The 27,117-nt window shown below is 45.4% G+C and overlaps 1 protein-coding gene across 5 annotated transcripts in view; it reads left to right on the forward strand.

Moving 5' to 3' along the window:
• The window catches only part of LOC106593245 (fibrillin-1), a 165,071-nt gene that overhangs the window by 64,872 nt on the left and 73,082 nt on the right, over positions 1–27,117 (forward strand). For 4 of the 5 annotated variants that reach the window (XM_045708841.1, XM_045708839.1, XM_045708837.1 and 1 more), the window contains exons 15-31: positions 253–375; positions 6,334–6,456; positions 6,857–7,009; positions 9,151–9,204; positions 9,302–9,427; positions 9,604–9,729; positions 10,067–10,186; positions 10,377–10,514; positions 13,949–13,999; positions 15,025–15,150; positions 15,333–15,560; positions 18,826–18,951; positions 19,115–19,243; positions 20,406–20,531; positions 23,180–23,305; positions 23,595–23,717; positions 24,454–24,579. In XM_045708841.1, the coding sequence (XP_045564797.1) occupies positions 253–375; positions 6,334–6,456; positions 6,857–7,009; positions 9,151–9,204; positions 9,302–9,427; positions 9,604–9,729; positions 10,067–10,186; positions 10,377–10,514; positions 13,949–13,999; positions 15,025–15,150; positions 15,333–15,560; positions 18,826–18,951; positions 19,115–19,243; positions 20,406–20,531; positions 23,180–23,305; positions 23,595–23,717; positions 24,454–24,579 (2,124 nt within the window). The remainder of the gene's footprint in view (positions 1–252; positions 376–6,333; positions 6,457–6,856; positions 7,010–9,150; positions 9,205–9,301; positions 9,428–9,603; positions 9,730–10,066; positions 10,187–10,376; positions 10,515–13,948; positions 14,000–15,024; positions 15,151–15,332; positions 15,561–18,825; positions 18,952–19,114; positions 19,244–20,405; positions 20,532–23,179; positions 23,306–23,594; positions 23,718–24,453; positions 24,580–27,117) is intronic. The other variant, XM_045708840.1, reaches the window with a different exon arrangement.

The following is a 27,117-nucleotide window of genomic DNA, read 5'->3' on the forward strand; positions in this document are numbered from 1 at the left end:
TTCTCTCTCTGTGTTTCCCTCTCTCGCTCTCTGTTTCTCACTCCGTCTCTCAGTTTCTGTCTTTCTTTCTCTCAATCTGAATTCATTCTGGATCTTAGATGTGGAACCCTCTACACTACTTGAAGTCATGCAGTCGTTCTGTATATTCTAATAGTATTTTCCCACATATTTTAGATTCATTTTGACCTATTGTTGTCTATGACCTGTATATATTGTCCTAATATGTTGTGTGTGTGTGTTTCTCTCCCCCAGACATGGATGAGTGTCTGATCAGGAACATGTGTTTGAATGGGATGTGCATCAACGACGAGGGAAGCTTTAAATGTATTTGTAAACATGGCTATCTGCTCGACCCAACCGGGCGCTTTTGTGTAGGTACGTCTGCTGTCCAATCACAACCCTCTGTCTGCCGCATCAGAAAAGTATATGAAAACTGTCAAATGCAATGTCCCGGAAAGTGTAAAAGTCAGGAAATGTCCTGAAAAGTCTCAATGCCACAAAAATGTACCAAAAGGTGTCAAATTCATGTAAATAAGGCTAGATGGGAGTTCTCTTTCTGTTGCTAGTAGTCTACATAGAGTAGAGAGACTCATTTCAGAGAGGGATGTATTTCCTCAGTAATGAATTGTGGGGTCTAGAGAGGTTTAACAGTCTACACAGTCTAGAGAGGTTTAACAGTCTACACAGTCTAGAGAGGTTAACAGTCTAGAGAGGTTTAACAGTCTACACAGTCTAGATGGTTTAACAGTCTACACAGTCTAGAGAGGTTTAACAGTCTACACAGTCTAGAGAGGTTAACAGTCTAGAGAGGTTTAACAGTCTACACAGTCTAGAGAGGTTAACAGTCTAGAGGTTTAACAGTCTACACAGTCTAGAGAGGTTTAACAGTCTACACAGTCTAGAGAGGTTTAACAGTCTACACAGTCTAGAGAGTTTTAACAGTCTACACAGTCTAGAGAGGTTACCAGTCTAGAGAGGTTTAACAGTCTACACAGTCTAGAGAGGTTTAACAGTCTAGAGAGGTTTAACAATCTAGAGAGGTTTAACAGTCTACACAGTCTAAAGAGGTTTAACAGTCTACACAGTCTAGAGAGGTTACCAGTCTAGAGAGGTTTAACAGTCTACACAGTCTAGAGAGGTTAACAGTCTAGAGAGGTTTAACAGTCTACATAGTCTAGAGATGTTAACAGTCTAGAGAGGTTTAACAGTCTACACAGTCTAAAGAGGTTTAACAGTCTACACAGTCTAGAGAGGTTACCAGTCTAGAGAGGTTTAACAGTCTACATAGTCTAGAGAGGTTACCAGTCTACATAGTCTAGAGATGTTAACAGTCTAGAGAGGTTTAACAGTCTACACAGTCTAGAGAGGTTTAACAGTCTACACAGTCTAGAGAGGTTTAACAGTCTACACAGTCTAGAGAGGTTTAACAGTCTACACAGTCTAGAGAGGTTTAACAGTCTACACAGTCTAGAGAGGTTTAACAGTTTACACAGTCTAGAGAGTTTAACAGTCTAGAGAGGTTTAACAGTCTACACAGTCTAGATGGTTTATCAGTCTACACAGTCTAGAGAGGTTTAACAGTCTACACAGTCTAGAGAGAATAACAGTCTACACGGTCTAGAGAGGTTAACAGTCTAGAGTGGTTTAACAGTCTACACAGTCTAGAGAGGTTTAACAGTCTACACAGTCTAGAGAGGTTTAACAGTGTACACAGTCTAGAGAGGTTTAACCGTCTACACAGTCTAGAGAGGTTACCAGTCTAGAGAGGTTTAACAGTCTACACAGTCTAGAGAGGTTACCAGTCTAGAGAGGTTTAACAGTCTACATAGTCTAGAGAGGTTACCAGTCTACATAGTCTAGAGATGTTAACAGTCTAGAGAGGTTTAACAGTCTACACAGTCTAGAGAGGTTTAACAGTCTACACAGTCTAGAGAGGTTTAACAGTCTACACAGTCTAGAGAGGTTTAACAGTCTACACAGTCTAGAGAGGTTTAACAGTCTACACAGTCTAGAGAGGTTTAACAGTTTACACAGTCTAGAGAGTTTAACAGTCTAGAGAGGTTTAACAGTCTACACAGTCTAGATGGTTTATCAGTCTACACAGTCTAGAGAGGTTTAACAGTCTACACAGTCTAGAGAGAATAACAGTCTACACGGTCTAGAGAGGTTAACAGTCTAGAGTGGTATAACAGTCTACACAGTCTAGAGAGGTTTAACAGTCTACACAGTCTAGAGAGGTTTAACAGTGTACACAGTCTAGAGAGGTTTAACCGTCTACACAGTGTAGAGAGGTTACCAGTCTAGAGAGGTTTAACAGTCTACACAGTCTAGAGAGGTTTAACAGTCTACACAGTCTAGAGAGGTTTAACAGTCTACACAGTCTAGAGAGGTTACCAGTCTAGAGAGGTTTAACAGTCTACACAGTCTAGAGAGGTTAACAGTCTAGAGAGGTTTAACAGTCTACACAGTCTAGAGAGGTTAACAGTCTACACAGTCTAGAGAGGTTTAACAGTGTACACAGTCTAGAGAGGTTTAACCGTCTACACAGTGTAGAGAGGTTACCAGTCTAGAGAGGTTTAACAGTCTACACAGTCTAGAGAGGTTTAACAGTCTACACAGTCTAGAGAGGTTTAACAGTCTACACAGTCTAGAGAGGTTACCAGTCTAGAGAGGTTTAACAGTCTACACAGTCTAGAGAGGTTAACAGTCTAGAGAGGTTTAACAGTCTACACAGTCTAGAGAGGAAAACAGTCTACACAGTCTAGAGAGGTTTAACAGTCTACACAGTCTAGAGAGGTTAACAGTCTACACAGTCTAGAGAGGTTAACAGTCTAGAGAGGTTTAACAGTCTACACAGTCTAAAGAGGTTAACAGTCTAGAGAGGTTTAACAGTTTACACAGTCTAGAGAGGTTTAACAGTCTACACAGTCTAGAGATGTTAACAGTCTAGAGAGGTTTAACAGTTAACACAGTCTAGAGAGGTTTAACAGTCTACACAGTCTAGAGAGGTTAACAGTCTAGAGAGATTTAACAGTCTACACAGTCTAGATAGGTTTAACAGTCTACACAGTCTAGAGAGGTTTAACAGTTTACACAGTCTAGAGAGGTTTAACAGTCTACACAGTCTAGAGAGGTTTAACAGTCTACACAGTCTAGAGAGGTTTAACAGTTTACACAGTCTAGAGAGGTTTAACAGTCTACACAGTCTAGAGAGGTTTAACAGTCTACACAGTCTAGAGAGGTTTAACAGTTTACACAGTCTAGAGAGGTTAACAGTGTAGAGCGGTTTAACAGTCTACACAGTCTAGAGAGGTTAACAGTCTAGAGAGGTTACCAGTCTAGAGAGGTTTAACAGTCTACACAGTCTAGAGAGGTTAACAGTCTAGAGAGGTTTAACAGTCTACACAGTCTAGATAGGTTTAACAGTCTACACAGTCTAGAGAGGTTTAACAGTTTACACAGTCTAGAGAAGTTTAACAGTCTACACAGTCTAGAGAGGTTAACAGTCTAGAGAGGTTTAACAGTCTACACAGTCTAGAGAGGTTTAACAGTTTACACAGTCTAGAGAGGTTAACAGTGTAGAGCGGTTTAACAGTCTACACAGTCTAGAGAGGATAACAGTCTAGAGAGGTTTAACAGTCTACACAGTCTAGAGAGGTTTAACAGTCTACACAGTCTAGAGAGGTTTAACAGTTTACACAGTCTAGAGAGGTTTAACAGTCTACACAGTCTAGAGAGGTTTAACAGTCTACACAGTCTAGAGAGGTTACCAGTCTAGAGAGGTTTAACAGTCTACACAGTCTAGAGAGGTTAACAGTGTAGAGCGGTTTAACAGTCTACACAGTCTAGAGAGGTTAACAGTCTAGAGAGGTTTAACAGTCTACACAGTCTAGAGAGGTTAACAGTCTACACAGTCTAGAGAGGTTTAACAGTCTACACAGTCTAGAGAGGTTTAACAGTTTACACAGTCTAGAGAGGTTTAACAGTCTACACAGTCTAGAGAGGTTTAACAGTCTACACAGTCTAGAGAGGTTACCAGTCTAGAGAGGTTTAACAGTCTACACAGTCTAGAGAGGTTACCAGTCTAGAGAGGTTTAACAGTCTACACAGTCTGTTGAGGCCTCTGTGCTCCTTCTCTGCCTCTGAGGAAACCAAGGTTGGTTCCCAAATGGCACGCTAATTCCTATATAGTGTACTACTTCAACCAGAGATCTACAGTATGTACCCTGGTCAAACATAGGGTACTATTTAGGATACAGGGTGTTATTTGGGACACAGCCCGTGTTTCTGTCCTCCAGTGGCTCCAGACATAACACAAAGCAACCAGCCACATCACTGTTTACACGTCATTAGGGTCATTGTTAGAATACACCACTGTGGTTTACATTATGGGCTTATGTGACTGGAGCAGGAGAACGCTTTATCTTCTGTCGGGTTATATGATCTTCCAGGAAGATAAAGACTGAAGTTATACTGTACAGCCATTATAGCTGAATCATGAATTAAGTGGCCCTTAGAGAGTGGTAAGGAAACTGCAAGTCAAATATTTTCACTTAATAATGTCAAGTCCAGTTCAATAATGTCAAGTCCAGTTCAATAATGTCAAGTCCAGTTCAATAATGTCAAGTCCAGTTCATCTGTGGGAGTTGAAGTTGTTTGAAGTGAAAGAACTATAGTAAATAAACAACCTTGACTCCTTTGACCAGATTGAGTCTAGAGAAGAGAAGTTACATGGACATCCAGAATGATATTTTGTGGGTATAACTTCACAGTTGACATTGAGCTGGTTCCCAGACCTTTGTTAAGCCTGCTTCTGGAATAAGCATGCTCAAAAGAAAATATACACTGAGTGTACAAAACATTAAGAATACCTGCTCTTTCCATGACATAGACTGACCAGGTGAATCCAGGTGAAAACTATGATCCCTTATTGATGTCACCTGTTAAATCCACTTCAATCAGTGTAGATGAAAGGGAGTATTAGGACTGAATATTAGGAAGGTGTTGTTAATGTTTGGTAAACTCAGTGTACATTGACAACTGAATATTAGGAAGGTGTTGTTAATGTTTGATAAACTCAGTGTACATTGACAGTTATTTTTAGACAGTAATAGCCTTAATGTAGGCCTGATAAACCGTCTCATAGTGTTCCAATGTATCCTATCATAACCTCTGTTCCCCTGCTACCCCCTACCCCCTTTCACCTGTCTCCCCTCCTGTCTCCCCTGTTCTCCCCTCCTGTCTCCCCTGTTCTCCCCACCTGTCTCCCCTGTTCTCCCCTCCTGTCTCCCCTGTTCTTCCCTCCTGTCTCCCCTGTTCTCCCCTCCTGTCTCCCCTCTTCTCCCCTCCTGTCTTCCCTCTTCTTCCCTCCTGTCTCCCCTGTTCTTCCCTCCTGTCTCCCCTGTTCTCCCCTCCTGTCTCCCCTCTTCTCCCCTCCTGTCTTCCCTCTTCTTCCCTCCTGTCTCCCCTGTTCTTCCCTCCTGTCTCCCCTGTTCTCCCCTCCTGTCTCCCCTCTTCTCCCCTGTTCTCCCCACCTGTCTCCCCTGTTCTCCCCTCCTGTCTCCCCTGTTCTTCCCTCCTGTCTCCCCTGTTCTTCCCTCCTGTCTCCCCTGTTCTCCCCTCCTGTCTCCCCTCTTCTCCCCTGTCTCCCCTGTTCTCCCCTCCTGTCTCCCCTCTTCTCCCCTCCTGTCTCCCCTCTTCTCCCCTCCTGTCTCCCCTGTTCTCCTCCTGTCTCCCCTGTTCTCCTCCTCTCTCCCCTGTTCTCCTCTCCTCTCTCCCCTGTTCTCCCCTCCTCTCCCCTGTTCTCCTCCTGTCTCCCCTGTTCTCCTCCTGTCTCCCCTGTTCTCCTCCTGTCCCCCCTGTTCTCCTCCTGTCTCCCCTGTTCTCCTCCTGTCTCCCCTGTTCTCCTCCTGTCTCCCCTGTTCTCCTCCTGTCTCCCCTGTTCTCCTCCTGTCCCCCCTGTTCTCCTCCTGTCTCCCCTGTTCTCCTCCTGTCTCCCCTGTTCTCCTCCTGTCTCCCCTGTTCTCCTCCTGTCTCCCCTGTTCTCCTCCTGTCTCCCCTGTTCTCCTCCTGTCTCCCCTGTTCTCCTCCTGTCTCCCCTGTTCTCCTCCTGTCCCCCCTGTTCTCCTCCTGTCTCCCCTGTTCTCCTCCTGTCTCCCCTGTTCTCCTCCTGTCTCCCCTGTTCTCCTCCTGTCTCCCCTGTTCTCCTCCTGTCTCCCCTGTTCTCCTCCTGTCTCCCCTGTTCTCCTCCTGTCTCCCCTGTTCTCCTCCTGTCCCCCCTGTTCTCCTCCTGTCTCCCCTGTTCTCCTCCTGTCTCCCCTGTCTCCCTACCAGACATTGATGAGTGTGAGACTCCAGGGATGTGTATGAACGGCCACTGTGTGAACACGGAGGGGTCGTTCAGGTGTGAGTGTATGGCTGGTCTGGCCGTGGGTCTGGATGGCCGCGTCTGTGTCGGTGAGTGTCTCTCCTCTCTAGAATCTAGAATCTGATCTATGATCAATCTATTATTGATTGATTGATTTGGTTAAATCAATCACAAATTCTCTTTTGGAACCCTTTTTTTCCTAAGAGTGTGTGGTCATAGTATTGGTTTGGGACCATATTCCTGGTTTCCCAATGTGAGTGGGCAGGCAGGAAGTGTATAGTTTGGGTCGACTGCATTCGTTCTGGATGATATCAGATCAGGGGAATGCTGCAATCCCTTCGATACACAACCCTGTTTGTTTCACTGTTGTTAGTCTGAACGAGGGAGGGAGGGAGGGAGGGAGGGAGGGAGGGAGGGAGGGAGGGAGGGGGAAGGAGGGAGGAGAAGGAGTGAGAGAGATTCATAGTTTTCTCTGTATCCTGATTCCAGACACACATATGCGCAGCACTTGTTACGGAGGCTACAAGCGGGGACAGTGTGTGAAGCCCTTCTTCGGAGCCGTGACCAAGTCAGAATGCTGCTGTGCCAGCGTGGAGTACGCCTTTGGAGAGTCCTGCCAACCATGCCCACCCCAAAACTCAGGTACACACACACACACACACACACACACACACACACACACACACACACACACACACACACACACACACACACACACACACACACACACACATACACACACACACACACACATACACATACACATATACACACACACACAACTGGGTCTACACAGCCACCACTCATGCTGTTGTCCTGAGTGAAGTGGATGATGTGTTTTGGCATCCCAACTAACGTTAGTAATACCACAGGCCAACTGATGTCCAACAGACAGAGGGATATGAGGGACACACACTCAGGAGATGTTGTCTTCATCTGCTGTGGCCTGTAATCTCTGACTGTCTGACTGTTTTACTCCTCCACTCCCCCACTCCTCCACTCCTCTACCCTGCCACCCCCTCCACTCCTCCACCCCACTCCTCCACCCCCACTCCTCCACTCCTCCACCCCCACTCCTCCACTCCTCCACCTCCACTCCTCCACTCCTCCACCCCCACTCCTCCACTCCTCCACCCCCACTCCTCCACTCCTCTACTCCTCCACCCCCACTCCTCCACTCCTCTACTCCTCCACCCCCACTCCTCCACTCCTCTACCCTGCCACCCCCTCCACTCCTCCACCCCACTCCTCCACCCCACTCCTGCACCCCCACTCCTCCACCTCCACTCCTCCACTCCTCTACACCTCCACTCCCCCACTCCTCCACTCCTCTACCCTGCCACCCCCTCCACTCCTCCACCCCACTCCTCCACCCCCACTCCTCCACTCCTCCACCTCCACTCCTCCACCCCCCCACTCCTCCACCCCCACTCCTCCACTCCTCCACCTCCACTCCTCCACTCCTCCACCCCCACTCCTCCACTCCTCCACTCCCACTCCTCCACTCCTCCACCCCCACTCCTCCACTCCTCTACCCTGCCACCCCCTCCACCCTTCCACCCCCCACTCCTCCACCCCCTCCACTCCTCCACCCCACTCCTCCACCCCACTCCTGCACCCCCACTCCTCCACCTCCACTCCTCCACTCCTCTACACCTCCACTCCCCCACTCCTCCACTCCTCTACCCTGCCACCCCCTCCACTCCTCCACCCCACTCCTCCACCCCCACTCCTCCACTCCTCCACCTCCACTCCTCCACCCCCCACTCCTCCACCCCCACTCCTCCACTCCTCCACCTCCACTCCTCCACTCCTCCACCCCCACTCCTCCACTCCTCCACTCCCACTCCTCCACTCCTCCACCCCCACTCCTTCACTCCTCTACCCTGCCACCCCCTCCACCCTTCCACCCCCACTCCTCCACCCCCTCCACTCCTCCACCCCCACTCCTCCACTCCCCCACTCCTCCACCCTGCCACCCCCCTCCACCCCTCCACCTCCACTCCTCCACCCTGCCACCCCCCTCCACCCCTCCACCTCCACTCCTCCACCCTGCCACCCCTTCCACCCCTCCACCTCCACTCCTCCACCCTGCCACCCCCCCTCCACCCCTCCACCTCCACTCCTCCACCCTGCCACCCCCCCTCCACCCCTCCACCTCCACTCCTCCACCCTGCCACCCCCCCTCCACCCCCTCCACCTCCACTCCTCCACCCTGCCACCCCCTCCACCCCTCCACCTCCACTCCTCCACCCTGCCACCCCCCTCCACCCCTCCACCTCCACTCCTCCACCCTGCCATCCCCCTCCACCCCTCCACCTCCATTCCTCCACCCTGCCACCCCCCTCCACCCCTCCACCTCCACTCCTCCACCCTGCCACCCCCCTCCACCCCTCCACCTCGCCACACATAACACTACAACCAGTCATTTCTCATTAGCTCTGCCTGTTAAAGTCTGAGTATCAAAAAGACGCCAAAGTTCCACCACATTAAGGGTTCATTTCATATACATCCAGACCAAATGAGAAAGCATGGAAACGGATAATAACATGGTTTGAAATGACTTGCTCTGGATCTCTGGATTTTGGCATATGCGATGTTTTCACAAAATGCTGTTATTTCGTTTAGTAGTTTCACTAACCCCGTATGTGTGTGTGTGTGTGTGTGTGTGTGTGTGTGTGTGTGTGTGTGTGTGTGTGTGTGTGTGTGTGTGTGTGTGTGTGTGTGTGTGTGTGTGTGTGTGTGTGTGTGTGTGTGTGTGTGTGTGTGTGTGTGTTTTGCAGCTGAGTTCCTGGGTCTGTGTAGTAACGGCCCCGGCACCACCAGCGATGGCAGAGGTAACGATCAAAAACAGAAGGAACCTGGTGTGTATCCATGAAATGTCTCTCTCTCCCAGATATTAACCTTGTGTGTTTGTGTGTTTATCTCACCCAGATATCAATGAGTGTGCTCTGGACCCAGACATCTGTCAGAACGGTGTGTGTGAGAACATGTTGAGGACCTATAAGTGTAACTGTAACATGGGCTTTGAGGTGGACACCACTGGAAAAAACTGTGTTGGTAAGTCCCATGACGTATCCTTAAAATGACTGGATTATCCTAATGTTGCTATCTCTGTCTGTCTGTCTCTTCAGACATACTGTAGTTGAATGTATTAACCCTAGAGGTCGTATTAAATGAGTTGTAAGATATCATTCTGTGGTATTACCTCTGTCTGTGTATCTGTCTCCTCTCAGACATAGATGAGTGTGCAGTGAACAGGTTACTGTGTGACAACGGCCTGTGCAGGAACACTCCAGGTAGTTTCACCTGCCACTGTCCCACCGGCTTCCTGTTCCACGCTGAGACAGATGTCTGTGAAGGTGAGATACACTGGCCCAGGCTAGTTACTGTCTGTCAGTATGTCTGTCCGTCTGTCTGTCAGGGTTGAGTTTAATCACATTTAAAGTTCAGAGAATTGGAATTTCAAGATACTTCCGGAATTGTCTGGAATTGAAATGGAGTTGACCCCCAACCCTGCTGTCGGTCTGTCACACAGAAGTCGTGTTAGAAGCTTGTCAGGAGTAGAAAGGAAGACGTGGTAACACATCACGTATTCCTGTAGATATTGATTTGTGGATGACTTTCTCCTCTAATTCATATAGATGTGTGTGTGTGTGTTTCTTGTCGATATTGATGAATGTGTGTTGTCTCCTGCAGACATTGATGAGTGTGAGTCGAAGCCATGTGTGAACGGGGACTGTAAGAACAGCCCGGGGTCCTACGTGTGTCTCTGCTCAGCAGGCAGCACGCTGGACTCCTCTGGAACACAGTGTATAGGTACGTGAGTAAAACAACCCCTGCTGTGTGTGTGTGTGTGTGTGTGTGTGTGTGTGTGTGTGTGTGTGTGAGAGGATGTTACTTTTGACCAGAGGATTAGGGGACTACTATCTGAGGGGCTAAAATGGCAGCTATGAAATGTTGTTATGCTGTGTATTAGTACAGTCCTCTGCCCTCCCTCTCCCTGTAGAGACCAGTAAAGGCACATGTTGGCTGAAGGTGATTAACGGACGCTGTGAGATCAACATCAACGGAGCCACTCTGAAATCCCACTGCTGCTCCACACTGGGAGAGGCCTGGGGAAGTCCCTGTGCCAAGTGTGAACCAGGTTAGTGGGAACCTACAGAATCATATAGAACCATATGGAACATCAAGAATCTCTAGGACCTATAGAACATATTTAACCTGTAGCCCTTCTCTGGGGAGAGGCCTGGGGAAGTCCCTGTGCCAAGTGTGAACCAGGGTTAGAACCTGTACTGTAGCTAGGTGAGGGTTAGAACCTGTACTGTAGCTAGGTGAGGGTTAGAACCTGTACTGTAGCTAGGTGAGAATTAGAACCTGTACTGTAGCTAGGTGAGAATTAGAACCTGTACTGTAGCTAGGGGAGGGTTAGAACCTGTACTGTAGCTAGGTGAGGGTTAGAACCTGTACTGTAGCTAGGTGAGGGTTAGAACTTGTACTGTAGCTAGGTGAGGGTTAGAACCTGTACTGTAGCTGGGTGAGAATTAGAACCTGTACTGTAGCTAGGTGAGAATTAGAACCTGTACTGTAGCTAGGTGAGGGTTAGAACCTGTACTGTAGCTAGGTGAGGGTTAGAACCTGTACTGTAGCTAGGTGAGGGTTAGAACCTGTACTGTAGCTAGGTGAGGGTTAGAACCTGTACTGTAGCTAGGTGAGAATTAGAACCTGTACTGTAGCTAGGTGAGAATTAGAACCTGTACTGTAGCTAGGTGAGGGTTAGAACCTGTACTGTAGCTAGGTGAGGGTTAGAACCTGTACTGTAGCTAGGTGAGGGTTAGAACCTGTACTGTAGCTAAGTGAGGGTTAGAACCTGTACTGTAGCTAGGTGAGGGTTAGAACCTGTACTGTAGCTAAGTGAGAATTAGAACCTGTACTGTAGCTAGGTGAGGGTTAGAACCTGTACTGTAGCTAGGTGAGGGTTAGAACCTGTACTGTAGCTAGGTGAGGGTTAGAACCTGTACTGTAGCTAGGTGAGGGTTAGAACCTGTACTGTAGCTAAGTGATAATTATAGCCTGTACTGTAGCTAGGTGAGAATTATAACCTGTACTGTAGCTAGGTGAGGGTTAGAACCTGTACTGTAGCTAAGTGAGGGCTGGAACCTGTACTGTAGCTAAGTGAGAATTATAGCCTGTACTGTAGCTAGGTGAGAATTATAACCTGTACTGTAGCTAGGTGAGGGTTAGAACCTGTACTGTAGCTAGGTGAGGGTTAGAACCTGTACTGTAACTAGGTGAGAATTATAGCCTGTACTGTAGCTAGGTGAGGGTTAGAACCTGTACTGTAACTAGGTGAGAATTATAGCCTGTACTGTAGCTAGGTGAGAATTATAACCTGTACTGTAGCTAGGTGAGGGTTAGAACCTGTACTGTAGCTAGGTGAGGGTTAGAACCTGTACTGTAGCTAGGTGAGGGTTAGAACCTGTACTGTAGCTAAGTGATAATTATAGCCTGTACTGTAGCTAGGTGAGAATTATAACCTGTACTGTAGCTAGGTGAGGGTTAGAACCTGTACTGTAGCTAAGTGAGGGCTGGAACCTGTACTGTAGCTAAGTGAGAATTATAGCCTGTACTGTAGCTAGGTGAGAATTATAACCTGTACTGTAGCTAGGTGAGGGTTAGAACCTGTACTGTAGCTAGGTGAGGGTTAGAACCTGTACTGTAACTAGGTGAGAATTATAGCCTGTACTGTAGCTAGGTGAGGGTTAGAACCTGTACTGTAACTAGGTGAGAATTATAGCCTGTACTGTAGCTAGGTGAGAATTATAACCTGTACTGTAGCTAGGTGAGGGTTAGAACCTGTACTGTAGCTAGGTGAGGGTTAGAACCTGTACTGTAGCTAGGTGAGGGTTAGAACCTGTACTGTAGCTAAGTGAGAATTAGAACCTGTACTGTAGCTAGGTGAGGGTTAGAACCTGTACTGTAACTAGGTGAGAATTATAACCTGTACTGTAGCTAGGTGAGGGTTAGAACCTGTACTGTAACTAGGTGAGAATTATAACCTGTACTGTAGCTAGGTGAGAATTAGAACCTGTACTGTAGCTAGGTGAGAATTAGAACCTGTACTGTAGCTAGGTGAGAATTAGAACCTGTACTGTAGCTAGGTGAGGGTTAGAACCTGTACTGTAGCTAGGTGAGGGTTAGAACCTGTACTGTAGCTAGGTGAGGATTAGAACCTGTACTGTAGCTAGGTGAGGGTTAGAGCCTGTACTGTAGCTAGGTGAGGGTTAGAACCTGTACTGTAACTCGGTGAGAATTAGAACCTGTACTGTAACTCGGTGAGAATTAGAACCTGTACTGTAACTAGGTGAGGGTTAGAACCTGTACTGTAGCTAGGTGAGAATTAGAACCTGTACTGTAGCTAGGTGAGAGTTAGAACCTGTACTGTAGCTAGGTGAGAGTTAGAACCTGTACTGTAGCTAGGTGAGGGTTAGAACCTGTACTGTAGCTAGGTGAGGGTTAGAGCCTGTACTGTAGCTAGGTGAGGGTTAGAACCTGTACTGTAACTCGGTGAGAATTAGAACCTGTACTGTAACTCGGTGAGAATTAGAACCTGTACTGTAACTAGGTGAGGGTTAGAACCTGTACTGTAACTAGGTGAGAATTAGAACCTGTACTGTAGCTAGGTGAGGGTTAGAACCTGTACTGTAACTAGGTGAGAATTAGAACCTGTACTGTAGCTAGGTGAGGGTTAGAACCTGTACTGTAGCTAGGTGAGGGTTAGAACCTGTACTGTAGCTAGGTGAGGGTTAGAACCTGTACTGTAGCTAGGTGAGGGTTAGAACCTGTACTGTAACTAGGTGAGGGTTAGAACCTGTACTGTAACTAGGTGAGAATTAGAACCTGTACTGTAGCTAGGTGAGGGTTAGAACCTGTACTGTAACTAGGTGAGAATTAGAACCTGTACTGTAGCTAGGTGAGGGTTAGAACCTGTACTGTAGCTAGGTGAGGGTTAGAACCTGTACTGTAGCTAGGTGAGGGTTAGAACCTGTACTGTAGCTAGGTGAGGGTTAGAACCTGTACTGTAACTAGGTGAGAATTAGAACCTGTACTGTAGCTAGGTGAGAATTAGAACCTGTACTGTAACTAGGTGAGGGTTAGAACCTGTACTGTAACTAGGTGAGAATTAGAACCTGTACTGTAGCTGCCTTCCCTGTAGCTCAGTTGGTAGAGCATGGTGTTTGCAACACCAGGGTTGTGGGTTCGATTCCCACGGGGGGCCAGCACAGAAAAAAAAAAAAAAAAAAAACAAAATAATAATAATGTATGAAATTGTATGAAATGTATGCATTCACTACTGTAAGTCGCTCTGGATAAGAGCGTCTGCTAAATGATGTAAATGTAAAAATGTAAATGTAACTAGGTTTCTGTACCAAGTGTGAATGATCCTATTACTGGGGCCAGGAGTTTTTCCCGGTCAGGTCATGACGAGACCTATTACACATCAAAGCCTATCGGTCAGGGTCTCACAGAATGTGGAGGCATTTTAATATGGCTTGTTCTCTCTTCCTCCTTCTCTTTCAGATCAGTTCTGCACTAAGGGTTATGCTAGAGTCAGAGGGACCATCTGTGAAGGTAATGACACCTGGAGAAGGACTCCGACAAGACTCATCATTCACTTAGCAAATACACATATTCCCTCAAATCCAGTCTTTCATTTCAATAACTGGTTATAATGCATTTTTTTTGCATTGATTGTTTGCATTGGCATGTATGAAATGAAGCTTTATTTACACAGCACATTTCAGACATGGAATGCAACACGATGTTCTTCACAAGACAAAACAAATAATAAACTATGAAAATAAAAACGGAAATATTTACTACACAACAAAACTAAAGAATAGCAATAAAAACTTAACAATTAAAAAGCACCCTAAGGAATAGCAAAGCTAAAAACGTGTGTTTTAAAAAGATGTCCACAGTTTTGGCTCCCCGAAAAAGCATGTCTGACATGTATTGGGGTGCACAATCGTGGATTGATTTAGAAACCAATAGAATAATCTTAAAATGAATTCCTAAACTCACAGGCAGCCAGTGCAGAGACCTTAAAACTGGTGTAGTGTGTGCTCTCCGTCTGGTCTTGGTCAGTACCCATGCTGCAGTATTCTGTATGTATTCTGGTCTTGGATAGACCAGACAGGAGAGCATTACAGTAGTCAAGCCTGCTTGTAATAAAAGCATGGATGAGTCTCTGTATCAGCCTGAGAGAGAAACGACGGCACCTTGGCAATGTTCCTCAGGTGGTAAAAAGCTATTTTGGTCACATTCCCAGTGTGTGATTCGAAATTGAGTTCAGAATCTAAAATAACACCTAGATTTTTTATCTGGTGTTTCTAATTGCCTTGTTGGATAAAGTATATAGAGCTCAAAAGATTCATAAATGCAATGGCCTTGGAGTCAGTCTCTTTGTCAACATGAATATTAAAATCACCCAACACAATGATTTTATCATAGTTCTCATGGACAATAAATAGTTCAGTTAGTTGACTTAGCGTTGTATTATTCTGTTGTTGATAACAGGCTGTGTGTCTGTTGTGTTTCTAGTGTTGTGTTGTTGTTAATGGAGTCTAGGTTGTGTGTTCTCTCTCCACCTGTAGATGTTAATGAGTGTGAGGTGTTTCCGGGGGTGTGTATCAATGGGAAGTGTGTGAACACCGTGGGTTCCTTCATCTGCCAGTGTCCCTCTGGGATGACTGTCGACGCCACCGGACGGACATGTATAGGTGGGTACTGTAGTTCACCATCACTACGCTAATGGGTACTGTAGTCCATTACACTGTTGTGTACTCCACAAGATTTGTAAGATTGAAAATGGGGTCATTGCCTTTCATTTCCGGATGTACTACATTTTGTTAAACTGATTTTGCATTATGGTGTTTTATTATCGTATGTTTCCCCCCTCCAGACCTGCGTACAGAGCAGTGTTATCTGAGCCACGAGGATGAGCGTTGCGGAGCCCCTATCCCGGGTCGTCACCGTGTGGACGCGTGCTGCTGCTCGGTGGGTGTGGCCTGGGGCCCGGAATGTGACGAGTGTCCGGAGAAAGGCTCTCAGGAGTACAGCCAGCTCTGTCCCAGGGGACCCGGCTTCGCTAACAGAGGAGACTTCATTAATGGACGGCCCTTCCTCAAAGGTAGGCCGGATACGTTCCATTTCAAACCTAGTCCCTTCCCCTACCTCTTATACTCCTTCAGGTCCTTTCTCAATGGTAGATCCGGCCACGTTCCATTTTAAAACCTTGAGGCCCATCCTCAAAGGTACACGACCCAATTCCGTTGCCTTATTACTTACTCCTATCAATGAAAATCAAATCAAATCAAAGTTTATTTGTCACGTGCGCCGAATACAACAGGTGTAGACCTTACAGTGAAATGCTTACTTACAGGCTCTAACCAATAGTGCAAAAAAGGTATTAGGTGAACAATAGGTAAGGAAAGAAATAAAACAACAGTAAAAAGACAGGCTATATACAGTAGCGAGGCTATAAAAGTAGCGAGGCTACATACAGACACCGGTTAGTCAGGCTGATTGTGGTAGTATGTACATGTAGATATGGTTAAAGTGACTATGCATATATGATGAACAGAGAGTAGAGGGAGCGTAAAAGAGGGGTTGGCGGGTGGTGGGTGGCGAGACACAATGCAGATAGCCCGGTAGGCCAATGTGCGGGAGCACTGGTTGGTCAGCCCAATTGAGGTAGTTTGTACTTGAATGTATAGTTAAAGTGACTATGCATATATGATAAACAGAGAGTAGCAGCAACATAAAAAGAGGGGTTGGGGGGGCACACAATGCAAATAGTCCGGGTAGCCATTTGATTGCCTGTTCAGGAGTCTTATGGCTTGTAGGTAAAAACTATTGAGAAGCCTTTTTGTCCTAGACTTGGCACTCTGGTACCGCTTGCCATGTAGTAGAGAGAACAGGTAGTAGAGAGAACAGTCTATGACTGGGGTGGCTGGGGTCTTTGACAATTTTTAGGGCCTTCCTCTGACACTGCCTGGTATAGAGGTCCTGGATGGCAGGCAGCTTAGCCCCAGTGATGTACTGGGCCGTACGCACTACCCTTGCGGTCAGAGGCCGAGCAATTGCCGTACCGGGCAGTGATGCAACCAGTCAGGATGCTCTCGATGTTGCAGCTGTAGAACCTTTTGAGGATCTCAGGACCCATGACAAATCTTTTTAGTTTCCTGAGGGGGAATAGGCTTTGTCGTGCCCTCTTCATGACTGTCTTTGTGTGTTTGGACCATTCTAGTTTGTTGTTGATGTGGACACCAAGGAACTTGAAGCTCTCAACCTGCTCCACTACAGCCCTGTCAATGAGAATGGGTGCGTGCTAGGTCCTCCTTTTCCTGTAGTCCACAATAATCTCCTTAGTCTTGGTTACGTTGAGGGATAGGTTGTTATTCTGGCACCACCCGGCCAGGTCTCTGACCTCCTCCCTATAGGCTGTCTCGTCGTTGTTGGTGATCAGGCCTACCACTGTTGTGTCATCTGCAAACTTAATGATGGTGTTGGAGTCGTGCCTGGCCATGCAGTCGTGGGTGAACAGGGAGTACAGGAGGGCACACACCTCTGGGGAGCTCCAGTGTTGAGGATCAGCGTGGCAGATGTGTTGATACCTACCCTCACCACCTGGGGGTGGCCCATCAGGAATTCCAGGATCCAGTTGCAGAGGGAGGTGTTTAGTCCCAGGATCCTTAGCTTCGTGATGAGCTTTGAGGGTACAATGGTGTTGAACGCTGAGCGGTAGTCAATGAATAGCATTCTCACATAGGTGTTCCTTTTGTCCAGGTGGGAAAGGGTGGTGTGGAGTGCAATAGAAATGGCATCATCTGTGTATCTGCTGGTGCGGTATGCAAATTGGAGTGGGTCTAGGGTTTCTGAGATAAGGGTGTTGATGTGAGCCATTACCAGCCTTTCAAAGCACTTCATGGCTACGGATGTGAGTGCTACGGGTCTGTAGTCATTTAGGCAGGTTGCCTTTGTGTTCTTGGGCACAGGGACTATGGTGGTCTGCTTGAAACATGTTGGTATTACAGACTCAATCAGGGACATGTTGAAAATGTCAGTGAAGACACCTGCCAGTTGGTCAGCACATGCCCAGAGCACACGTCCTGGTAATCCATCTGGCCTCGCAGCCTTGTGTATGTTGACCTGTTTAAAGGTCTTACTCAAGTCGGCTACGGAGAGCGTGATCACACAGTCGTCCGGAACAGCCGATGCTCTCATGCATGCCTCAGTGTTGTTTGCCTCGAAGCGAGCATAGAAGTGATTTAGCTCGTCTAGTAGGCTCGTGTCACTGGGCAGCTCGCGGCTGTGCTTCCCTTTGTAGTCTGTAGTAGTTTGCAAGCCCTGCCACATAAGACGAGCGTCAGAGCCGGTGTAGTATGATTCAATCTTAGCCCTGTATTGACGCTTTGCCTGTTTGATGGCTCGTCGCAGGGCATAGCAGGATTTCTTGTAAGCTTCCGGGTTAGAGTCCCATACCTTGAAAGCGGCAGCTCTACCCTTTAGCTCAGTGCAAATGTTGCCTGTAATCCATGGCTTCTGGTTGGGGTATGTACGTACAGTCACTGTGGGGACAACGTCATCGATGCACTTATTGATGAATCCAGTGACTGATGTGGTGTACTCCTCAATGCCATCGGAAGAATCCCGGAACAGGTTCCAGTCTGTGATAGCAAAAACAGTCCTGTAGTTTAGCATCTGCTTCATCTGACCACTTTTTTATAGACCGAGTCACTGGTGCTTCCTGCTTTAATTTTTGCTTGTAAGCAGGAATCAGGAGGATAGAGTTGTGGTCGGATTTACCAAATGGAGGGCGAGGGAGAGCTTTGTACGCGTCTCTGTGTGTGGAGTAAAGGTGGTCTACATTTTTTTCCCCTCTGGTTGCACATTTAACATGTTGATAGAAATTTGGTAGAACTGATTTCAGTTTCCCTGCATTAAAGTCTCCGGCCACTAGGAGCGCCGCCTCTGGGTGAGTGGTTTCCTGTTTGCTTATTTCCTTATACAGCTGGCCGAGTGCGGTCTTAGTGCCGGCATCTGTCTGTGGTGGTAAATAAACAGCCACTGAAAAGTATAGCTGAGAACTCTCTAGGCAAGTAGTGTGGCCTGCAATTTATCACAATATACTCTACTTCAGGTGAGCAAAACCTAGGGGAAATGACAACAAAATAACATGTGAACAAACTCAAAAACCTGCTGTAACCTCTCTATCTCTCTCTCTCTCTCTCTCTCTCTCTCAATTTGATTCAAAGGGCTTTATTGGCATGGGAAACATATGTTTACATTGCCAAAGCAAGTGAAATAGATAATAAGTCTCTCTCTCTCTTTGTTTTTCTCTCTATCTATCTCTCTCTCTATCCCCCATCCCTCTTTACTTCCCTCTTTCTTAGATATAAATGAGTGTAAGATGATCCACAGCTTGTGCTCCAATGGGAAGTGTCGGAACACCATCGGTAGTTTCCGTTGTCGCTGTGACAACGGCTTCGCTCTGGACTCTGATGAGAGGAACTGTACAGGTCAGTCTACAGTTCATACAGAACATACATCTAGAGCTCCGTCTAAAGCTTTCAGACACACAAGATAGTACATGTCAAAACAGTGCGTCAAAAATTCTACCTTACTCACAATGCAATGTCTCTTAATGTGTTTTTGGAAACTAACTGTGATGTGTGTCATCAGACATCGACGAGTGCCGTATCTCTCCAGACCTGTGTGGTCAGGGCACGTGTGTGAACACAGGTGGGGACTTCGAGTGTGAATGTTTTGAAGGTTACGAGAGTGGCTTCATGATGATGAAGAACTGCATGGGTGAGTAGAGGACCTAAACACACCTGAACACACCTGAACACACCTGAACACACCTGGACACACCTGGACACACTTGCACACACCTGGATACACCTTAACACATCTGCACACACCTGCACACACCTGGGCACACCTGCACACACCTGCACACACCTGGACACACCTGGAAACAACTGGACACAACTGAACACACCTTAACACACCTTGACACAACCGAATACACCTTAACACACCTGGACAGACCTGAACACAACTGGACAGACCTGAACACACCTGAACACACCTGGACACATCTGAACAGCTGTCCCATCCCAGTACTAGATTCTACCTCTACCTCTATCAGTACTGTATAGTGGAGTACATGACAGATGAAAACATATTCAGTCTATAATAACATAATAACATATAAGGAAACTGCATCTCCATAGTAACTCCATCTCCATAGTAACTCCATCTCCATAGTAACTCCATCTCCATAGTAACTCTGCCACAGGCCTTTAAAACTCTCTATGAAGTGGATCAGGGCAGGGGAGTCCTGCCATGCTGACATCCTGTTACAGACCCAGTACTCAGGCACCGTGTGTGTTTGTGTGTGTGTGTGTGTGTGTGTGTGTGTGTGTGTGTGTGTGTGTGTGTGTGTGTGTGTGTGTGTGTGTGTGTGTGTGTGTGTGTGTGTGTGTGTGTGTGTGTGGAAGAGGAAGAGGAAGAGAGGGTGATTCGCTCCCCAGGCCTGTGCTGTGTGCGTGTTACAGCCTTTATGGGAATACCAGCCATACATTTAGAGCACTCTCAGATCACTCCCTATACTCTCAACCCACAGTGCCATTTTTCTCTGGATAATTGTATTTTACTGCTTGATTTACACACACACACTCCAGTATCCAGACGCTTTTATATGCAATTACTGGTCATAATGTTCTGACATCTGTGAAAATGTTCAATGGTTTATTTCTTTATTTATGAATGTAATAGCCATGGCTTGGCTTTGAACACATTCCTGACTGAGTGAAATTATATTTATTATTCCCACAAAGTAGTAATGACTACAGATGAGAAAATATGGATAAATAGTCAGACTTATGTGACTCTCGCTCTCTCTCTTTTTCATTCTTTGTGTGTGTGTGTGTGTGTGTCTCTCTCGCTCTGTGTTCTCTCCTCCCAGACATTGATGAGTGTGAGCGGAACCCTCTGCTGTGTCGCGGTGGTGAGTGTGTGAACAACGAGGGCAGCTTCCAGTGTGTGTGTCCCGACGGACACGAGATCGCCCCCGACGGATCCGCCTGTCTCGGTGAGTGATGAGGTCATCAGTGTGAGACCAGGCGTCACATAGGCCTATGTTCCATTACTTCTAGGCTTCATCCTTCCTTTCTTCTTTCCTTCCTTGAGTTCCTCACTGACCTGTATGTAGATGGATAGGTTAAAGCACGCAGTCCGACCTACAGTATTAGTTTCATCACCCCAACCTGATCAGTTTAATTAAAAATGGATGGAAATAATGAAGGAAGGAAGGAAGGAAGGCAGGAAGGAAGGAAGGAAGGAAGAGGGGAAGGAAGGAAGGAAGAGAGGAAGGAAGGAAGGAAGTGTGCAGTAATGTGACTGGGCCAGGGGCATGTCTACTTTAAGGAAGCAGCAGATTTGTCCTCTAATAAGTATCTGTGGGCTAGATGGGGGCTGCATGCGCGTGTGTGTGTGTGTGTGTGTGTGTGTGTGTGTGTGTGTGTGTTAGGGCTTCCCGCCAAAATGTATTCTCATTTCCTGGCATAAATAATGGAAAGAAACCAATAAATTAGAATCAATTATTTATATGAATAGCGTGATCAAAAATGGAACTGTTACATGATATGCAATGTCTAAATCTGTCTTCTCTATGGCTTTGTCTGCTCTGCTATCAGCATGATCAATCATCAACGCTCAGTGTGTGTGTGCGCTTGTGCTTACACAAAGTTGCCATAAATTCGGCGTGTTCTCCTACCATGTCATTGCAAACAGGAAGTAGGTCTGCAGGCTATAGAGGTCAGCAGTAGATCAGGGAGGCCACAACCTCCCCAAGAATCCCTCAACATGGCACTACTGGTGAGAGGATATGCAGAGAAAGAGACGGCTAAATCAGCCAAGATGCAAAAATACTCAAAATGTACAACTCTCTGGCTTCATTCATAGGCTACATTAGAACAGTCTTCACAACACTAGCAGCATACCATATTTACTCAACATAAAGTCGCCTATAGAAAACATCCCTTAGGCAACTTGAATGGCTTCTATACATGTAATTGCTTACTATATGTGCAGGCTCTCGACACAGTTATGGTAGACAATGTCCATCCTCATTCTCCATCTCACATTCAAATCTCCAAACTAACATGTGGCACTGCCAGAGGCTCAATATATAAACTGTTGCTAATCACAGAACGGCTGATACACTGTGTCCCCAAAAGAGCTTGAGGAAATAGACATTTGCAACATTGTTTCATGATGTTATGTGAACAAAAGCGGGTACACGGTGGGCTACTGGTCAGATTCACGGGCCATTGATCAACTGCGCTATCCATGGTGCAGAATCTCTGCTAGCCTAGGCCTGTTTGTTTAGCGGAGAATCTGATGTTCCCTGTGACAGTCACCACAATAAGCGGTTATCATGAAGTAAAAACAGCCACAACCTTCCCAAATTCCCCCGGTAGCCAGGTGCATGGAGAGAGAAAAGGGCCAACAAGCTGCCTGACAGCTTTCAGTCAAAGGTAACTAATGTCATTTTCACTAGACCTCATAATATTTGACCAGTCGGCCAACAGTGGTTCATAGGCCCACACTCTTAAAAGAAAGGTGCTGTTTAGAACCTAAAAGTGTTATTTGGCTGTCCCCATAGGAGAACCCTTTGAAGAACCCAAATTGGTTCCAGGTAGAACCCTTTTGGTTCCAGGTAGAACCCTTTTGGTTTCAGGTAGAACCCTTTTGGTTTCGGGTAAAACCCCTTCAACCAGGGACAGCTGAAGATCCCTGAAACCCTTTTATTAAGAGTGTAGGCTACCTTAAAACTAGGACACATCAATGAAATAGTGTGGTGACTTTGAGAGAACTTTGAGTTGATTCAATTGCAACAAATACAAAAAGAAAATGTTAGATTCATGTGTAGATTTTTCCATTGACAGTGGTATAATCCTATCAGAATGTCCCGAATGTCCAGAATGTTATTTTAAACAGCACATCCGGTTTGAACAGGAATACCAGGATGCCCGGTCATTTCTTGACATTTTCTCAGGAAGAAAAATGTGTAGATTCTCTGGAAAATATGAAACCCTAGTGTGTGTGTGTGTGTCTCGGTGTGTCTGGGCTAAATGGCTGGATGTGTATATGAATGTATGGGATGTATTGGGGTGATAGATGATAGCTAGGTATGTAGAGTGGGACTGGTTCTATGACCATCTGGAACACTTCACATTATACAGACATGCTATGGAGACTAGCTACTCCAATGACTGCACTGGAATGGACTGATGCTATGCTATGACTGGAGCGTGTGTGTGCGTTCATGTTTGTGTGTGTGTGTGTGTGTGTGTGTGCACGTGCATATGAGTGTGTGTGAGAGTTGATGACTCATCCTTACCCATCTTGCCTCTGCTTGTGTTTTGTAGCTGATTTAGAAAGGGAAGTCTCTAGGACTAAAGGAGGAGGATGATGATCTATAGTCCAACAGCTTCACAATCATCTCCACATGCAGAGACAAGATGGAACAACTGTGTTTAGTGGTGGGGTTGTTTTTAATGGCCTGGTTAATGGTGTGTGTGTGTGTGTGTGTGTGTGTGTGTGTGTGTGTGTGTGTGTGTGTGTGTGTGTGTGTGTGTGTGTGTGTGTGTGTGTGTGTGTGTGTGTGTGTGTGTGTGTGTGTGTGTGTGTGTGTGTGTGTGTGTGTGTCTGTGTCTGTGTGTGTGTGTTCCACAGATATTAATGAGTGTGAACTGAGTGAGAAGCTGTGTCGGAACGGTCAGTGTGTGAATATGATTGGACGTTACCAGTGTTCCTGTGATACTGGATATAAATCCACAGAGGACAGACTGGCCTGTGTCGGTAAGATAACTCTGTTCCAACTACTACACTGTTAGTTCTCTATTATTCAACTAGTATAGGGATTTGTCTGCGTCCTTAAAACAGGAAAGGGGTGTTGTTATAGTACTATTTGTTTTTGTGTCATATGAACCAGTGTTTGTAGCCATGGCGACCAAATCCTTGAGACTTAAATGGCAGAAATGCTTGATGTATAGGATAGGAAGAGTTATGAGCATGTCTCAAGTTATGTTTCATTCTTATGATGTGTGTGTAGTAACATGTATGTGTGTTCATTCCCTCCTCCATGCAGACATTGATGAGTGTACGATCCAGAACGGAGGTTGTGAGACATTCTGTACCAACTCAGAGGGGAGCTATGAGTGCAGCTGTCGCTCTGGATACGCCCTGATGCCAGACCTCAGGACCTGCACTGGTCAGTAGGACTTTTAGATGATCTCTCTCTCTCTCTCTCTCTCTCTCTCTCTCTCCCTCTCTCTCTCTCTCCCCCTCTCTCCCTCTCTCCCTCTCCCTCTCTCTCTCTCTCCCTCTCTCCCTCTCTCCCTCTCTCCCTCTCTCCCTATCTCTCTCTCTCTCTCTCTCTCTCTCTCTCTCCTCTCTCCCTCTCTCACTCTCACTCTCACTCTCAATCTCACTCTATGTCTCTTTGTCCTCCACCCCTACTTCAACCCAACCTGAGTCTGTTTGCCTATTTGTTCACCAGGAGCCAGGGAGAGCCCTATAACACTTAAATACACTGTGTTCCTAGACAGAGAGACATAGACGTCCTACCTCCAGACAGAGCCCTATGAGAGTACTGGGAATCATTTCCTTTGATAACGGTCTCATCCCTCTCAACACATGACTCCCATTGGCTCTGTTACCAGGGAGAGATACAACCGCCCAAATCATACAAAATGGTACAATAAATAGAAACACAGAAGCACATTGTTGACTAATCTTACCATTTCTCCATGTTTTCTCCTGTTTACTGTTGGTTGCCAGGTGAGCAGCTATGCAAGATGTCTTTCCTCAGCTGGTATGAATGTGAACTGGTCTATGCTCCGCAGACTGTCTGTCTACAGTTCTGTCCTTTTCTGTCCTTACAGACATATGTGTGTCTGTTGTATTGATGAGTGTTCTAGTGAATGTGTTATTCTGTCTCCCTCCAGACATTGATGAGTGTGAGGACAGTCCAGACATCTGTGACGGAGGCCAGTGTACCAACATCCCAGGAGAGTACCAGTGTCTCTGCTTCGATGGATTCATGTCTTCTGAAGATATGAAGACCTGTCTGGGTAACTAACCTACCTGTGTAGCGCTCTAAGCCACTGCCTCCAGAATACATGTACCATTGTGAGCGTGGGGTTCCAATCTGACCCTCTGCTATTCTAGAACAGCCTGTCCCCTCTCCTCCTACCTTTCCCCTCTGTCATTCACTTTGCTGTCTAATCAATACAAAACAACAGGGAAGGAGTGGGACTACGCCACAGCTTCAAGAACTACAACTACCTAACAGCCCCCAGTAGAGTTGTGTGGGTAAACTCTCACATACATGTACATAGTATCACATGGTGAGACATGTATTCAGTATTGTTGTTAGTTTTGAACGGTGAGACATGTATTCAGTATTGTTGTTAGTTTTGAACGGTGAGACATGTATTCAGTATTGTTGTTAGTTTTGAACGGTGAGACATGTATTCAGTATTGTTGTTAGTATCACACAGTGAGACATGTATTCAGTATTGTTGTTAGTATCACACGGTGAGACATGTATTCAGTATTGTTGTTAGTTTTGAACGGTGATATGTATTTCCGGTGAGACATGTATTCAGTATTGTTGTTAGTTTTGAACGGTGAGACATGTATTCAGTGTTGTTGTTAGTTTTGAACGGTGTGACATGTATTCAGTATTGTTGTTAGTGGTGTTTCAGTATTGTTGTTAGTTTTGAACGGTGAGACATGTATTCCATATTGTTGTTAGTTTTGAACGGTGAGACATGTATTCAGTATTGTTGTTAGTTTTGAACGGTGAGACATGTATTCAGTATTGTTGTTAGTATCACATGGTGAGACATGTATCCAGTATTGTTGTTAGTATCACACAGTAAAACATGTATTCAGTATTGTTGTTAGTTTTGAACGGTGAGACATGTATTCAGTATTGTTGTTAGTATCACACAGTGAGACATGTATTCAGTATTGTTGTTAGTTTTGAACGGTGTGACATGTATTCAGTATTGTTGTTAGTATCACACAGTGAGACATGTATTCAGTATTGTTGTTAGTTTTGAACGGTGAGACATGTATTCAGTATTCTTGTTAGTTTTGAACGGTGAGACATGTATTTAGTATTGTTGTTAGTTTTGAACGGTGAGACGTATTCAGTATTGTTGTTAGTATCACATGGTGAGACGTATTCAGTATTGTTGTTAGTTTTGAACGGTGAGACATGTATTCAGTATTGTTGTTAGTTTTGAACGGTGTGACATGTATTCAGTATTGTTGTTAGTTTTGAACAGTGAGACATGTATTCAGTATTGTTGTTAGTTTTGAACGGTGAGACATGTATTCAGTATTGTTGTTAGTATCACACAGTGAGACATGTATTCAGTATTGTTGTTAGTATCACACGGTGAGACATGTATTCAGTATTGTTGTTAGTTATGAACGGTGTGACATGTATTCAGTATTGTTGTTAGTATCACACGGTGAGACATGTATTCAGTATTGTTGTTAGTTTTGAACGGTGAGACATGTATTCAGTGTTGTTGTTAGTTTTGAACGGTGTGACATGTATTCAGTATTGTTGTTAGTATCACACGGTGAGACATGTATTCAGTATTGTTGGTAGTTTTGAACGGTGAGACATGTATTCAGTATTGTTGTTAGTTTTGAACGGTGTGACATGTATTCAGTATTGTTGTTAGTATCACACGGTGAGACATGTATTCAGTATTGTTGTTAGTTTTGAACGGTGAGACATGTATTCCATATTGTTGTTAGTTTTGAACGGTGAGACATGTATTCAGTATTGTTGTTAGTTTTGAACGGTGAGACATGTATTCAGTATTGTTGTTAGTATCACATGGTGAGACATGTATCCAGTATTGTTGTTAGTATCACACAGTAAAACATGTATTCAGTATTGTTGTTAGTTTTGAACGGTGAGACATGTATTCAGTATTGTTGTTAGTATCACACAGTGAGACATGTATTCAGTATTGTTGTTAGTTTTGAACGGTGTGACATGTATTCAGTATTGTTGTTAGTATCACACAGTGAGACATGTATTCAGTATTGTTGTTAGTTTTGAACGGTGAGACATGTATTCAGTATTCTTGTTAGTTTTGAACGGTGAGACATGTATTTAGTATTGTTGTTAGTTTTGAACGGTGAGACGTATTCAGTATTGTTGTTAGTATCACATGGTGAGACGTATTCAGTATTGTTGTTAGTTTTGAACGGTGAGACATGTATTCAGTATTGTTGTTAGTTTTGAACGGTGTGACATGTATTCAGTATTGTTGTTAGTTTTGAACAGTGAGACATGTATTCAGTATTGTTGTTAGTTTTGAACGGTGAGACATGTATTCAGTATTGTTGTTAGTATCACATGGTGAGACATGTATTCAGTATTGTTGTTAGTTTTGAACGGTGAGACATGTATTCAGTATTGTTGTTAGTTTTGAATGGTGAGACATGTATTCAGTATTGTTGTTAGTTTTGAACGGTGAGACATGTATTCAGTATTGTTGTTAGTATCACATGGTGAGACATGTATTCAGTATTGTTGTTAGTTTTGAACGGTGAGACACGTATTCAGTATTGTTGTT

This window comes from Salmo salar, chromosome ssa26 (assembly GCF_905237065.1).
Source record: "Salmo salar chromosome ssa26, Ssal_v3.1, whole genome shotgun sequence".
Taxonomy (NCBI): Eukaryota; Metazoa; Chordata; class Actinopteri; order Salmoniformes; family Salmonidae; genus Salmo; species Salmo salar.